General features: G+C 48.1%; 1 protein-coding gene across 2 annotated transcripts in view; it reads right to left on the reverse strand.

The window, feature by feature from the left end:
• The window catches only part of LOC115474405 (uncharacterized protein DDB_G0271670-like), a 655,547-nt gene that overhangs the window by 423,844 nt on the left and 215,559 nt on the right, over positions 1 to 16,144 (reverse strand). For both annotated transcript variants that reach the window (XM_030209864.1, XM_030209856.1), the window contains exon 6: positions 5,489 to 5,625. In XM_030209864.1, the coding sequence (XP_030065724.1) occupies positions 5,489 to 5,625 (137 nt within the window). The remainder of the gene's footprint in view (positions 1 to 5,488; positions 5,626 to 16,144) is intronic.

Consider the following 16,144-nt stretch of genomic DNA (forward strand, 5'->3'; position numbering starts at 1 on the left):
GCGAAGCCAGGGAAGCACCCTTCAGGCGGCCCCTGAAGCAAGCCAGAGCCGCTACCTGGACTTTAAGGGAACTGAGCAACAGGCCTTTCTCCAGGCCTTCTTGCAGGAACGCCAACACTGAAGAAATTGGAGCAGTGAAGGGAGAAAGTGAGCCTGCTTCACACCCTACTGCAAAGATACGCCAAACCCTGGCGTAAGCAGTAGAAGTAGAGCGCTTCCTCGCTCTCAGCATAGTGGCGATGACCTTGTCTGAGAAGCCCTTCTTCCTCAGACGCTGCCGCTCAATAGCCAGGCCGTAAGACCAAAGGGAGAGGGATCCTCCATCACCACGGGACCCTGATGTAACAGGCCCTGCTCCACTGACAGCCGCAGAGGATCGTCGACTGAGAGCCTGATCAAGTCCGCATACCAGGGACGTCTGGGCCAATCCGGACCCACCAGGATTACCCTGCCGGGATGCTTTGCCACCCGGTCTAGCACCCTGCCCAACATGGGCCAGGGCGGGAACACATAGAGGAGCTCTTGTGTCAGCCACTGTTGGAGAAGAGCATCTACTCCCAGGGATCGAGGGTCCCGTCCTCTGCTGAAAAAGCGCGGCACTTGGCAATTGGCCGATGACGCCATCAGATCTAGGCTCGGCTGGCCCCAGCGCTTCGTGATGTCCAAGAACGCCTGAGCAGATAGTTGCCACTCTCCGGGCTCCAAGGTATGGCGACTGAGAAAGTCCGCCTTGACATTCATGACTCCGGCAATGTGGGCCGCTGAAAGCTGCTCCAGGTTCGCTTCCGCCCACTGGCAAAGACTCATAGCCTCCTTGGCTAGAGGGGCGCTCTTGGTACCTCCCTGGCGGTTGATATAGGCCACAGCCGTGGCATTGTCCGACAGGACCCGTACAGGCTACAACACCAGTACCGGGATGAACTCCAATAACACCAACCGAATGGCTCTGAGTTCCAGGAGGTTGATAGACCACTTGCCTCTGCAGGAGACTAGAGCCCCTGCGCTGTCCTTCCCAAGCAGTGGGCTCCCCAGCCCATCAAAGAGGCGTCTGTCGTGACGACAATCCACTCCGGGGTCACCAGAGGCAATCCTGCAGACAACTTGTCTGTCTGCGTCCACCAGCTCAGCGCCTTGCGCACTGCTGGGTCCACGGGAAGGCGCACAGCATAATCCTCCGACATCGGAGTCCAGCGCAGCAGCAGAGATAGCTGTAGTGGTCTCATTAGTGCCCTGGCCCAGGGCACTACTTCCATCGTGGCCATCATAGAGCCCAACAGCTGCACGTAGTCCCAAGCCCGAATAGGAGAGGCTACTAGGAACTAGTCCACCTGAGCCTGAAGCTTGACAATCCGATTGTCTGGCAGGAACACTCTGCCCACTTGGGTGTCGAATCGAACTCCCAGATACTCCAGGGACTGAGTCGGGCGCAGCTGGCTCTTCTTCCAGTTGATGATCCATCCCAGGGAGCTCACAAGAGCAACTACCCGGTCCATAGCTGTGCCGCACTCTGCATAAGAGGGGGCTCGGATCAACCAGTCGTCCAGATAAGGATGGACTTGTACTCCTTCCTTTAGCAGGAAGGCCGCTATGACCCCCATTACTTTGGAAAAGGTCCGCGGAGCAGTAGCCAACCCGAAAGGGAGGGCTCTGAACTGGAAGTGTCGTCTCAGGACTGTAAAACGCAGAAAGCGTTGGAGAGGAGGCCAGATGGGAATATGCAGGTACGCTTCCTTGATGTCCAAGGAAGCCAAGAACTCTCCTGCCTTCACTGCCGCTATAACAGAGCGGAGAGTCTCCATGCGAAAGTGCCTCACTTTCCAGGCCCGATTGACCCCTTTGAGGTCGAGGATAGGCCGGACAGAACCTCCTTTCTTTGGAACCACAAAGTAAATGGAGTAACGGCCCTTGCCAATCTGATTTTTTGGCACCGGAACGACCGCACCCAGGCGGATCAGGTTGTCCAAGGTCTGCTGCACTGCCACAGCTTGACCGGAGACTTGCAGGGAGAGAGTACAAACCCGTCTCTTAAGGGTTGGCAGAACTCTAGCTTGTAGCCGTCTCTGATGACTTCCAGCACCCACGCGTCTGAAGTTATAGTGGTCCACTCGCCCAGAAACGAGGACAGCCGTCCTCCAATCTGCACTGGGGCGTGGACCAAGGCCCCGTCATTGGGTACGAGACCCTGGGGGAGGACCGGAGGGAGCACCTCCGGGACGGCGGTCTCTGCGAAAAGAATGCTGCTTGGGGGAGAAATTCCTCTTGAAGGAAGAGGGGGCAGAGGAACCCGACTTGCCCGGGCGGTACCGATGGGCTTCCAGCAACCGTCCTCTGGAGGTACCGGGACGAGTACTAGCCCGAGCCCTGACCTCTGGTAATTTCTTGCCCTTAGACGTGCCGAGATCGGTCACGATTTTGTCCAGCTCGACCCCAAAGAGCAGCTTGCCTTTAAAAGGCAATCTAGCCAGGCGGGATTTAGAGGCGTGGTCAGCAGACCAATGTTTCAGCCAAAGCCACCGCCGCGCAGAGACTGTCTGAGCCATGCCTTTAGCTGAGGCTCTCAAGACATCATACAGCAAGTCTGCCAAATAGGCTAAGCCCGATTCCAGGGCCGGCCAATCAGCCCTCAAGGAAAGATCCGAGGGGGAAGCCCGCTGCACATAGTCAGGCACGCCCTGGCCACATAGGAGCCGCAAACTGAGGCCTGCAAACTTAAAGCAGCTGCCTCAAAGGACGACCTTAAGGCCGCCTCCAATCTTCTGTCTTGGGCGTCCTTTAGGGCCGTGCCACCTTCCACCGGCAACGCCATTTTCTTAGTCACCGCAGTGATTAAAGAATCCACGGTAGGCCACAGATAGGCCTCACGTTCACTCACAGCCAAAGGATAGAGGCGGGACATAGCCCTAGCCACTTTAAGGCTCGTTTCCGGGACATCCCATTGAGCCGCAATTAAGGTGTGCATGGCATCATGCACGTGGAAGGATCTAGGCGGGCGCTTCGTCCCCAGCATAATGGCAGAGCCAACAGGGGCTGAGGGAGAGACGTCCTCCGGAGAGGAAATCTTCAAAGTGTCCATGGCCTGTAACAACAGGTTGGGCAAATCCTCTGGGCTAAAAAGCCGCGCTGCAGAGGGTCATCCGCTCCATCCGAGCGGGGATCTATCTCCTCCAAGGAATCCGCAAAGGACCGTTGGGAGACCTCAGACACGCTGCCCTCATCTACATCAGAGGAGACAAAGTCCTCCAAGGCCTGGAATCAACCCGAGGGCGTTTGCAGGGGCAGCGTTTTGCATGAGGAAAGCCTGATGCAGCAGCAAAACAAACTCGGGGGAGAAACCCCCCAGACTGTGCACTTCCGCAGCCTGGGCAACAGCCCTAGACGCACTCTCAACCGGCGCTCCAATAGCGGGGGAGAGACATGCTGCGCATCCAAAATGGCGTCCGGCGTGAAACTCCGCGAAGGAGCCGCGCGGGAAGAACGGCGCTTAACTTTAGCCGCTTTGTGCCGTCGCCCAAATTAAGGGCGTTCATGGCATTAATGTCTCCAACCTCAAGGGCGGCCCACGAAGAAGCCGTCCGAGCCGCGTGGCCGGCCAAGATGGCGGATGCGAGGAGCGGGGGATGGGCGTTTATGGCGGGAAAAAACCGCCACGCCGGAGGAACGACCGGGACATTCATCGGTCACTAAACTGTCACCCATCAAGGGCGAATCAGGTTGTAAAACCCCCGCATCCCCTCTAGAAGCGCTCCAGCGATCCGGGGAGCGACCCTTTGCGCCCTCGCCCTCCGACGCCATATGCCACGAGGAGAAGAATCGGGGAACCCCCTGCCCGCTATAAAAAGGTAAAATTACCTGCTTGCCGCTCCGAGCTGTAACGAACTGGTGTCCCAGTGAGTAGCTGCAATGAACGTTTAAAGAAACGTCGAATTAAACGCCTTTAAAGACGTTAAAAATTTTTTTTTTTTTTTTTTTAAACGGAGCCAGCGGGAGGGGGGAGAAAAGGAGGGACCTGGCACTACCAGGTTTGCACTTGCTCAAAAGAGCCCTCAACCCCAGGCCTCAACAAAACCTAAGGATTAGGCTTGGAGGCCTAGCCAGAGCTGCTGCTGTGTGTGACCACCACCTGCTGAGATAGAGAACATACTGAGGAGTTTCCGGCAGCACATGACCACATATAGGGAGGCAAAAGTTTGCTCTCTATCTCCACCTGCTGGTAGATGGACACAACCCACCAGTCTATGGATTGATCAGCTTGATGATATGGAACTATATTTGTGTTAGTGTGTGAACTAATATTGCAGGCCCTTTCTAATAGAGATCACCACATTATGGCTTTACAATTACTAACAAAGGAACTGTGTTAGTTCAAAGGGACAGGAAGTGCTAGTATAAGGAATGTGAGATCAGCAGGAGAAGGGGGGGGGGGGGGGGGGGGAGAAGAAAGCCCAAACTGCTGATGCAGAGTTCTCACACGAAGGTCTGAAGGCTGAGATAAAAAATGTAAACCGAGCATAAGAACTAACAACAAATAGAGGCTCTGTCTATGGAAAATTTTCAGACAGAAAAAGGGGACTGACATATGATGCTTAGAAATCAATATCCAATGAAGAATTTAGGGGCAGAAACCTATGTTACAAGTGAAAGGAATATAAACTGTAAGAATTAAGGGGCGGGTGTGCCTGCTTGCTTTCAGAAACACCCATTCTTGCAAGAGTGTATTTTGATTTATTTCACCAATTTGCTTTTGGAAGTTCTTTTTTTTTGTGTAAGTTCTCAGGTTATCTGGGAGCTATTTCTAACATTATTACCCCCCAGTTTAGTCACATATAAACATGCACACCAACAAGATTGTGCTTACTTATACAGTGTACAAACTCTACACGTTTGCCTTCCCAAGAGTATAGCTGAGACACATCTGTGTATTTTATAACACACACACACAAGCACGCATACATATTTACACTTGATTCAGAGCACTTGTAAACATGTGTATCACCATTTGCAATCTATTCAGGCTTGTTCTGGTTGCCATAGGCACCTATTGGACTTGTCACACAAGTGTCCTGCTACAAAATCAGGCCCTCATCTCATACATATATCTGACGGATATTCTGAAAACCACACTGACTAGAAACCAGCTTAAAGAAAGTCACAAGTAATAGTTTTGGTTTCTGGAAAAAGAGAAAAAGTCTTCCATGCTTTCAAACTTTTGTGAATATTGGAGACAACCTATACAGAAACAGAAGCCAATACTTCTTTTTCCTACCAAAAACTTAGCTCAGCCAAATAAATTTGGACTGCATGCATCACTGCTGGGTGAAAGCCCTGCTCATATTGGGTACTATTATCACATCTCATTTCCACCTGACTTGGTCAGCCTGTGGCATAATTATGTCAAAAAGAAAGAGTATTAACTTAAGGAAGCCATAGTGTAAGTGGCCTTAAATATACAAAAAAAAAACCTTAAAAACCAAAATAAATGTATACTTACAATGTATGCTTTTCTGTGTTTTAGACAAGTAAGATGTTCTATCATACAGGGCAAAAAATTAGAAACTTGACAAAGATCGCAAAAGTAAGACAGGTGCCTGTTCCCCGCCACATGGTATTCCACAACGTATTCCAAACCTACACAAACAAATAGCAAATGGCATGTTATATCAATCAATCAACATTTATTTCTAAATTACGCTGTTGTTGTTTTACCTTTATTATGAATAGCTATTATCATAAAATTAAAACATTCAAATGTTAAAAACAATAAAAATGAAATTATAAATACATTGGATAAAGACCAATACCAATATCATTGCCCAATTTATTTATTTTTTATTTTTGTCACATTTGTACCCCGCGCTTTCCCACTCATAGCAGGCTCAATGCAGCTTACATGGGGCAATGGAGGGTTAAGTGACTTGCCCAGAGTCACAAGGAGCTGCCTGTGCCTGAAGTGGGAATCGAACTCAGTTCCTCAGTTCCCCAGGACCAAAGTCCACCACCCTAACCACTAGGCCACTCCTCCACGATGATAATTTTCTTTCTTTAGTAGCAGCAGATAAATCTAGGAACTGGTGGGTTGTGTCCATCTACTTGCAGGTGGAGATAAAGATTGCAAAGCTGAAGGCAGTGATACCAGACAGTCAGCTCCTCCTTCACTTCAGTACATGTCTCATCACCTAGCAGAGTAAGACAAGAAACCAGGAAGCCTTCCTCACCAATCAACATCAGTCCGACTTAGAAAAAACACAACTGTGATGACCTCCTCTTCACTGGTTTCTATTTTTTTTCTCTGTTGTTTTTTTTTTAATTAAAGACCAGGACAAGAACAGACAGGCAAAACAATCGCAGCTGACAGAGGGCGGGATCCTGGATTCATCTGCTGCTACTACAGGAAAGAAAATTATCAGCAGATAAGGCTTAATTTTATCTTCCTTAGCGTATGCAGCAGATGAATCCAGAAACTGGTGGGAGGTACCAAAGCAATCCCTAATTAAGGTGGGAAGTTGCCGCTTCCCGAGACAGAACCGCTGCTGCAAAGGCAGCATCAGAATAGCGAAAGCACACCTGTTTAGCCTAAGAGGTAGACAGCAACCTCGTGGACGGAGCCTGCAACGTCACCGGTGGGACATGACCTTCCAAAAAATCCACGGAAACAAAGCATCTGCAATCCAACAAGAAAAAGTTGGATCAGAGACCACCGTCCCGTGGCAAGGACCAGCAAGAAAGACAAAGAGAAGATCCGAACGCTGAAAAACATGCAACATCTGTGAATGCCGAAGAACCCTCCGAACATCCAGAAAATGAAGCGCCACGTACTCCACGTGAAAATCCCCCTCCTGAAAGGAGGGAAGAAAGAGAGGTTGACAAGGTGTCAGGGGGAACAAGGTTGAAGCAGCGGAGGAGCAAAGCAATCTGCAAGAAATGCACCACATCTGGTTGCAAAGCCAGAGAGGAGCCACTCTCACCCCAGAAACAGGCTATTGCCACCTGCACCTGAAGCGAATTAGAGGCTAGGCCCTTCTGCAACCCATCCTGCAGAAAGAAAAATCAATCACTGAAGAACAGACACCCGCAATGGAGACCAAGCGTGGGCCACAACCATGCCTCAAAAAATCCTCTACACCCGAGAATATGCAGCCAAAGTGGACCGCATATAAGCTCGCAATAGAGAAGTAATCAATGTGTCAGAAGAACTCTGTTCCTCAGAGTCGACCTCTCAAAAAACCAGGCTAAGACCAAAGCGAAGGGATCCTCCACTCTGTAAAAGACCATGAAGAAAAGCCCAGAGTCGAGTGGAATCTGAAACAGAGGCGCCACAAGGATCTGCACCAGATCTGATCAAGGGCGCTGTGGCCAAACCGGAGCTACCAGAAGGACAACCCTGGTGGCGAGTGAACCAAAAAGAACTCGGCCGCAGAGAGGCCATGGATGAAGCACTATCAAAGAACATCCTCTGGCTAAAGAAGCAGCTAAACAACCAGCCCTACTGAACTGCCCTCGGCATCCAGCCGGGACACCACCAGATCTATCCCCATAGCTCTCTACCTGAGGCCAAACTGGAGAAGCGCTGGTGCAGAATAACCATTCCACCGAGACCAGGAGATGACAGTAAAAGAGCTCATCGTAGGAAAAGCCCGCAAAGTGGGCCATGGAGCAACAGAACATGAGGTCCTCTGCCCACTCCATGGGGGCGACACGCCCTGGTGGCCAGGGCCCACCCTGTCAAAGAATAAGCCACCGCCGTCATGTTCTACGACAGCACAAGCATCGCCTGGCCCGCAACATGTCCTGAAAGGATAGACGACAAACAGTACCAAAAGCAGGTCCAGGCGAGAGATCAACCACACCGTCTCCTGTGCCATCCAACGCCCCGGAGGTGAAAGGAGGCGGCAAAGGGCTCTCCAGCCCGAGAGACTTGCATCCATGACCACCACCATACACTGCGCAAGCGCCAAGGCATCCCTTCCACAGGGAGGAATTGCGGAGTCACTAATTCATGCGCAGCCATGCCGAGAACAGCCACAGAAGACACTGCAACACTCCTGGGACACAGGAGACCACCTGTCAAGAAGCGAGAGCTGTAGGTGTCACATGTGAGCACAGACCACAGCACTACCTCCAAACTGGCCGCCACAGAGCCCAAGACATGAACGTACTGCCAGGCCCTAAGACTCAGCGCCCCAAGTCTGAAGCTAGATCATCCAGTCCCTGGTAAAGAAAAAATGGTACCAGAGCTGTCTGGGACTGGACGAGGTAGCTCATCTGAAGGGTGACCACTCAGCCCAAGGATTCCAACAGCGAGAATACCCAGGAAGATTGACTCTCGGTACTGGTCTAGAGCGGGATGCACTCTAATGCCGTCCTTGCGGAGAATGCTGAAACACTCCCAAACCTAGGAAAAGGTGTGTGGAGCTGTAGCCATGCCGAAAGGCAAAGCCTGGAACTGAACATGAGGGTCCAGAACAGACAACCAGAGAAACCGCAGTTGAGAAGGGAAAAGAGGAAAGAGCAGAAACGTTTCCTAGAGGAGAAGTGAAGGGAAAAATCAGGTCAGCGAACTCCTCCACCTCAATGGTGAAAGGTGAATACTGCAGTGCCGAGAAGAACTTTTACTGAGACTAGTATTTTTAACATATTTAGAAATGATCTGGAATTAGGAATGATAGTGAGGTGATCAAATTTGCACAAGACATGAAACTATTTAAAATTGTGAAATCGCATGCGGACTGTGTGAACGTTAAGATGGTGGACTAAGAGGACGCAAAGTGAGGAGCTCTGCTGAGAACCGGTCCGTAGATCGAGCTCCCAATGCTCCCCACTACCTCACCGTTGCAGCACGTACCCCAAAGAACTCGGGACACGAAACCCTCTCACGGTGGTTACAAACGGCCCAGAAACCGGTTTCGCCGATCCTGAGGACTCACACCGCCGACGTGCTCCCCAGCAGGAACGGCCTGAGAGCGAGTCTAAGGAAAGAGCGGAGGAGCCCTTATGAAGGGAATCCAACCAACCCAAGCCTCGGCTGCCGATCTGCGGGACCCGCCCCGGAATGGACCGGAGGAGACGCCGCAGACACCCAGAGCCCAGCCTGCAGAACCACACAAACCCCCGACTGCCGATCTGCGGGACCCGATCCGGAACGGACCGGAGGAGACGCCGCAGACACCCAGAGCCCAGCCTGCAGAACCACACAAAACTTGGGAAGCTGAAGAGCTAGCCACAGCACACAGCTGGGCCGAAACCCCGGTGACCAGGGAAGCGGAGGCTGACGATCGCGAACACCGCCTGACCGGGAAAGGCCCAGAAGGACCCGAAGAACTCCACGAGGACCAGGGGGTCTGACCTGCCCATATTACCAATAACACTTACACCAACTAAGCCACGCTGACCAAAAGACGAATCCAGACTGGAGAGGATCAGAGAATCGCTGTTTCCGCGAACCCAGCCAGATCCTAATCTCGGACGAACCCACCCAACTACCGGACCTACAAACAGCCCACCGCAGATAGCGCGATACCCGTACTACCCAACGGGCAGCAAAATGAGCAGCCTGACCCTGGAAATCGGGCGCAGTACCAACCAGTTGAATCTCAAAAATTAACTGAACTCAGCACCTCAAAAGCCCAAGACCCAACCATGTGGGGACCCACGTGGAAGCTACTTAGCGCAACTTAGCACCATTCCCCAACCGAACAAAGCGCAACAAGTCCAGCGATCCAACCAGGTGAATCGACTCTACGAACAACTATGAACAACTCTACACAACCTAGGAGAACAACACGGCCCATCGATCAGGTTAATCTGCTTGCCTCGCGATCACAGCACATCCCTAGCCGGATTTCTGCCTACACAGGGTAACTATTGTTTGCTGTAACACTGTAGCAAGGAATTATTGTGATAATCTGCTAGCATAGAAGCTTTAATTGATCTGCCACTCTGTGTGCTATAATATTGTAGTAAGAAACTCCTAAGAAACTGGCTTGCATAATTGCTTTAATTGCACTGCTACTCCTAAATGCATCTCAAGATCTGTTTAAATGCTTTGGTTTTAGCTGCCTAGCTCTTAAATGCTTCGAAGTACCTTGCATCATAAACGGATTTGTAACACTCAAATGTTTAAATGCTATCATAAATGTTTAATCGCCTTGCTACTGTAAACGCATGCTAAAAGCCTTCTATATTGCTTTGCTTCTAAATACCCTTAAATGCCTACCTTATAAACATCTTATAATTGACTTGTTAGACATCTAATAATACCATAAGGAGGCACGATCTGTTACCTGCAATACACTTTTCAATACATATTACAGATCTCATAATTACAGCCAACATGAACACCAACAAACTGATGATGATAATCTACTTCCTCCCCCTAATATATTACGCATGGACTATTCCTAACACAAACACCAATCTACCTACAACTCACGCACCCTATAGACAATTTACACATAACCCACCAGAAGAAAAAAAACAATCAATTAAAAGGAAAAATAAATACATATGGAAACGACCAACAGAAAGGGAAGAAAGGACACAACAAAACTAGACACCCGGAAAACAGGCAACTAATAAAAATTAAGACATCAACGCCCCGAACCGAACCCTACCATTCCCTCCAAATGGGATACGTAAACGCCAGATCAGTAGTAACCAAAACAGAGACTATAACAGACTGGATCACTGCAGACAACCTTGACTTCCTATTCATCACTGAAACATGGATCCACGACCTTCAAGACCCTATAATCCTAGAATTATGTCCACCAGGATACAAAATCACACACAGCTTTTGAGGTAGGCCACTAGGAGGGGGGGTTGCCGGAGACGGTGTGAAGGGCTACAGGCCTTCTGTTTGGGGGTGGGGTGGGCTTAGGTTGGACAGGTCTGGGAGAAAATACCAGACCTGCCAAACCTCTTCTGTGGGTCTCCCCCATTACTCCTTTGCTGGCAAACCCTAATGCTCCGAGCTTGCGTAGGGTTTGCAGTCAGAGCAGCGCCCTTGCTTGGCATGCTGCCCGCTGATTATAAGAGAGGAATGCAGGAAAAATAGATCCGGTTAAATTCTGGCAACAGATCTACACCGACGGATGGACAATAAAGACAAACACTATCCAATTCCTCTCAAATTGGGATAATAGATGTAAACTAATACTAGACCAATATTGCCCCTATCCAAACCAGAACCTCGCACAGAAAGAACTGAATACCATGGTTCAATGAAGAACTGAAAAAACTCAAAACACAAGTTAGGAAACTAGAACGTGCGTGGAACAAAATGAAAGACGATCCCACACTTAACGCTTGGAAGCAACTCCGAAGGAAATATAAATATACCATAAGACAATACTACAAAACTGAAATTGGAGCAAATTACAAAGACACACACAAACTCTTCCAACTCGTGAATAAATTACTAGACACCACTCCAGTCACCAACAACAGCAAAGACATATCAGGAGCCGACGATCTGGCTAAGTACTTCAAGGAGAAAATCATACAATTGCGACTCAAAATACCTGTCAGCCCCATCGAATACACCACACTCCTTGATTGCCTTGACCCAGACCCTGGAGTTTACCCAGCAGACAGGATCTGGACTGAATTCACAATACTACCAGAAGAGCTTATCTCACAAACGCTTAAAAGATTCGCCAAATCTCACTGCAAACTAGATACATGCCCAAACAACCTCATGAAATCGGCCCCTCAACAATTTAAAACGGACCTAACAAACCACGTGAACTTCATGCTACAAAATGGACTCTTCCCAAGCGAGAAAGGTAATATTTTACTCACACCTATACCTAAGGATGCAAAGACAAATGCTAATGAACTAACAAACTATAGACCAGTAGCATCCATTCCCTTAATTACCAAAATAACAGAAGGAATCGTGACTAAACAACTCACAGAATATCTAAACAAGTTCTCAATATTACACGATTCCCAGTCAGAATTTTGCTCTAATCACAGTACCGAAACCGTACTAGTTACGCTCATGACCCAACTCAAACAATTGATAGCAAACAGCAATAACATACTACTGTTACAATTCGACATGTCAAGTGCATTTGACAAGGTTGACCATGGAATTTTATTACACATCCTCGAATACTTCGGAATTGGAGGCAACGTTCTCAACTGGTTCAAGGGGTTTTTAACTACATGCTCATATCAAGTGACATCAAACTCGACTGCATCAGCTACATGGACACCTGAATGCGGAGTCCCGCAGGGATCCCCACTCTCACCGGTCATATTCAACCTAATGATGACACCCCTGGCCAAACTACTATCGAATATGAACCTAAACCCACATATATATGCTGATGATGTAACGATCCTCATCCCATTCAAACAAGATCTAAGGGAAATCTCCAACGAAATCAAGCAAAGCCTACATATCATGAACTCCTGGGCAGATGCATTTCAGCTGAAACTTAATGCAGAAAAAACTCAATGCCTAGTACTCACCTCACAATACAATAAGAATAAATTTACCACCATTAACACACCTAAACTAAATTTACCAGTCTCGGACACCCTAAAAATTCTTGGAGTCACCATTGATCGACACCTAACACTTGAGAGTCATGCAAAAAACATAACTAAGAAGATGTTTCATTCAATGTGGAAACTAAAAAGAATCAGACCATTTTTTCCAAGGACTGTCTTCCGCAATCTGGTACAATCATTGGTACTCAGTCATCTGGACTACTGTAACTCACTCTACGCTGGCTGCAAAGAGCAAATACTCAAAAAACTCCAGACAGCCCAGAACACGGCAGTCAGATTAATATTCGGCAAACCAAAATACGAAAGCGCGAAACCTTTACGAGAGAAACTACACTGGCTCCCACTTAAAGAACGCATCACGTTCAAACTCTGTACCCTAGTCCATAAAATCATCCATGGTGATGCCCCAGCCTACATGTCAGACCTAATAGAACTACCACCCAGGAACGCAAAAAGATCTTCTCACACATTCCTTAATCTTCATCCTCCCAAGTGCAAAGGTCTGAAATACAAATTAATGCACGCATCTACCTTTTCCTGTATGAGCACACAGCTCTGGAACGCGTTACCACGCAACCTGAAGACGGTCTATGAATTGACCAATTTCCGTAAACTATTGAAAACCTATCTCTTCGACAAGATATATCACAAAGATCAGCACGTGTAACTGTATATTCTTTATAAGACATTTCTGGATATATTAATGTCTTTTACTTTAAAACTATTATGTATTTCAACACCCTGTAACCAATACCCTCTGTAAACCAAATGTATATTCTCTTCTATTTCCAATTTCCATGATGAATTGTAAGCCATATTGAGCCTGCAAAGAGATGGGATAATGTGGGATACAAATGCAATAAATAAATAAATAAACTGAAGTAGCTCTGCAATATAGATTGCTGTCCAATACAAAGAAAAGTGCAATAAAAGCCTTAGAAACACTACAACATACAGCTAGCTAGAAGTGCCACCGATACAGTGGAAACTGGAGCTGGTATGCAATAGTTTGACTAGTGTCAGAGTGCATAACTAGAAGAGCAGAGCTGCTGTGGGAAACCAACTCACCTAACCTTTGGCACTGTAGCATAATGTTAGCTGTCCCAGCTATGCAATGAACTGCTTGTCAAGCAAGCAATATGGGAGAGTGAAGTAAAATATGCCCCGTATGAGGAGACGAGGGCCACAGCTTCTAATATGATGCACAAACCAGCCTTAAACCTGTGACCTTCAGGTTGAAAGCCAGCCATCTTCCAGAAAAAAAAATTATTTGCTGAAACTACTGCACATGGCGATAATGCCCTCATGGCAGCACTGATGTTCCATGGTTACCAAGGAGACCAGAGCACTAGCCCCAGAAAATAATATGTAACATTTCCCACGGAAACATGGCACCAGCAGGAAAAAAAGAAAGCCTACTACAGCACCTGGTATTCCTAGGTAGTCTCCCATCCAAGTAGAAACCAGGCCCAACCCTGCTCGGCTTCCAAGATCGGAGGAGATCAGGCACACTCAGGGTGGTGTGCCTGTAGGGAATACCTATACTGCCAATATAGAGTTCCACAAAGGAAGTGAGGGAAACTTTCAGGGTGTTTAAGCAACTGACCTCAGAGAGAAAAATGAGTGGACTGCTCTGATGCTGTTCACTGTTTCCCACACCAGGAACAGCCTTTAACCAATGCAGGAACTAAAAGAAAATCTTAACTCACCACAGACAGCGAGGCCTATTGGCAGTGGTATGCTGGAACCAGCTTGCACCAGCTCGCCAGAGCAGTGTTAATTTTTTAAGAATTTTGGTTGCCGGTTGTTAAACTTTAACAACCAACTCCCAAAATTTGGGCTGGGGTGGCTCGGGTCCCTTCCTGGTAGCGTCAGCTCCAGCTGCCTGTGGCTTGGACATCTCATTTAGTTGTTCTCCTCCTCTCCGCAGCGGCAAAACAAAAATCAGCTGATAAAAAACATGCGTGGGGCCGTAGCCCTGCGTTTGCCCCTGCCAGCTCCCTTCCTTCTCCCTTTCCAAAACAGAAAGTTACAGCCTGAGGGGAGGGAGGACGACAAAAGCCGGAAGCGGCACGTGCAGGGCTATGGCCCTTTTGTTTTGCCCGCCGCCAGCGTGAGAATCACAGCTTGTGGTTTCGTTCAGGCTGCACAGTACCGGCCTGGGAGGAGAAAGGAAGCCGGCAGCAGTGGGTGAATGACTGCAGCTCAAGGTTAGATTGAAAACAGAAGGCGCATGAAGTCAAGTTCATTCCACAGAGGTTTGTCTTTCCCCTACCCCACGGAGCCATCATCCCTGTACATTCAAAACAAAGCAAATAGTCCTTTGAGCTACTGCATCTATGTTGTCATTCTTTAATGTTGCTAGCATTTTTATTTAATCCCACTTCTATGTTCAAACATGCCAGATTGTGCAGCATACAGAGATGTACACAGAGGAAGTATAATAGTAGAATAATTTTTCACAGGTAGAGTAGTAATTTGTTATAAACCATAATCAGTGTGTTATTTGGAGGAAGGGCTGGTTTTAGGGACAGTCTAGCACATGTTGTATTCATGCAGATTTTTTTCTCCTGGAAAATGGTCAATAAAACAGGCATCACGTTATGAGAATCAGGTGATCAACATCCAGAGTTTCTATCATAGTAACATAGTAGATGACGGCATAAAAAGACCCGCACAGTCCATCCAGTCTGCCAAACAAGATAAACTCATGTGTATACCTTACCTTGATTTGTACCTGTCTTTTTCAGGGCACAGACCGTATAAGTCTGGCCGGCACTATCCCCTCCTCCCAACCACCAGCCCTGCCTCCCACCACCGGCTCTGGCACAGACCGTATAAGTCTGCCCAGCACTATCTTCGCCTCCCCACCACCAACCCCTCTTCCCCCCACTGGCTCTACCATCCATTTTCGGCTAAAACATCCAAATGCTGCTTTATGCCACTAGACATTTATTTCTTTCAAAAATGAGCCCCATGGTCAATGCAGATTACTCTGCAGAAAACATTTGCCAAATTGTTAGCTTCGATGCGTTAGGAAATATTTCTCGCTACAATGTTTTCACGTGGTTGTTCAGACAACCATACTATCACAGCTTGATTATTGTCATATGCTTTATTTAGTGTGTACAGATACCTCACTGAAATGTTTACAATTAGTGCAAAATATGACAGCAAAAATGATTGTTGGAGTTCGTAAATATGATAGAGTAACTCCTCTGTTAACTGTCTTGCACTTGCTTCCTGTCGAAGCATGGTGTTATTTCAAAATGCGTATCTTTGTATTTAGAATTCTATAGGGCCAAACCCCAAGGCCCGGATAACCAAAAGCAAACATGGGCACTAGAGGCCATTAGTGCTGAATTAGCGCCCACATTTGCCCACACCCCAGGATCAGAGCCGGCGAGTGCTTGAAACATGCAAACAAGGGTCTCCTGCATTCCTCTCTTATAATCAGCGGGCAGCATGCCAAGCAAGGGCGCTGCTCCGACTGCAAACCCTACGCAAGCTCGGAGCATTAGGGTTTGCCAGCAAAGGAGTAATGGGGGAGACCCACAGAAGAGGTTTGGCAGGTCTACTATCCATTTATTTACTTATTTTAAGTTACTTATGACATTTATATTATCCC

Source organism: Microcaecilia unicolor, chromosome 1, assembly GCF_901765095.1.
Source record: "Microcaecilia unicolor chromosome 1, aMicUni1.1, whole genome shotgun sequence".
In the NCBI taxonomy this organism is placed as follows: Eukaryota; Metazoa; Chordata; class Amphibia; order Gymnophiona; family Siphonopidae; genus Microcaecilia; species Microcaecilia unicolor.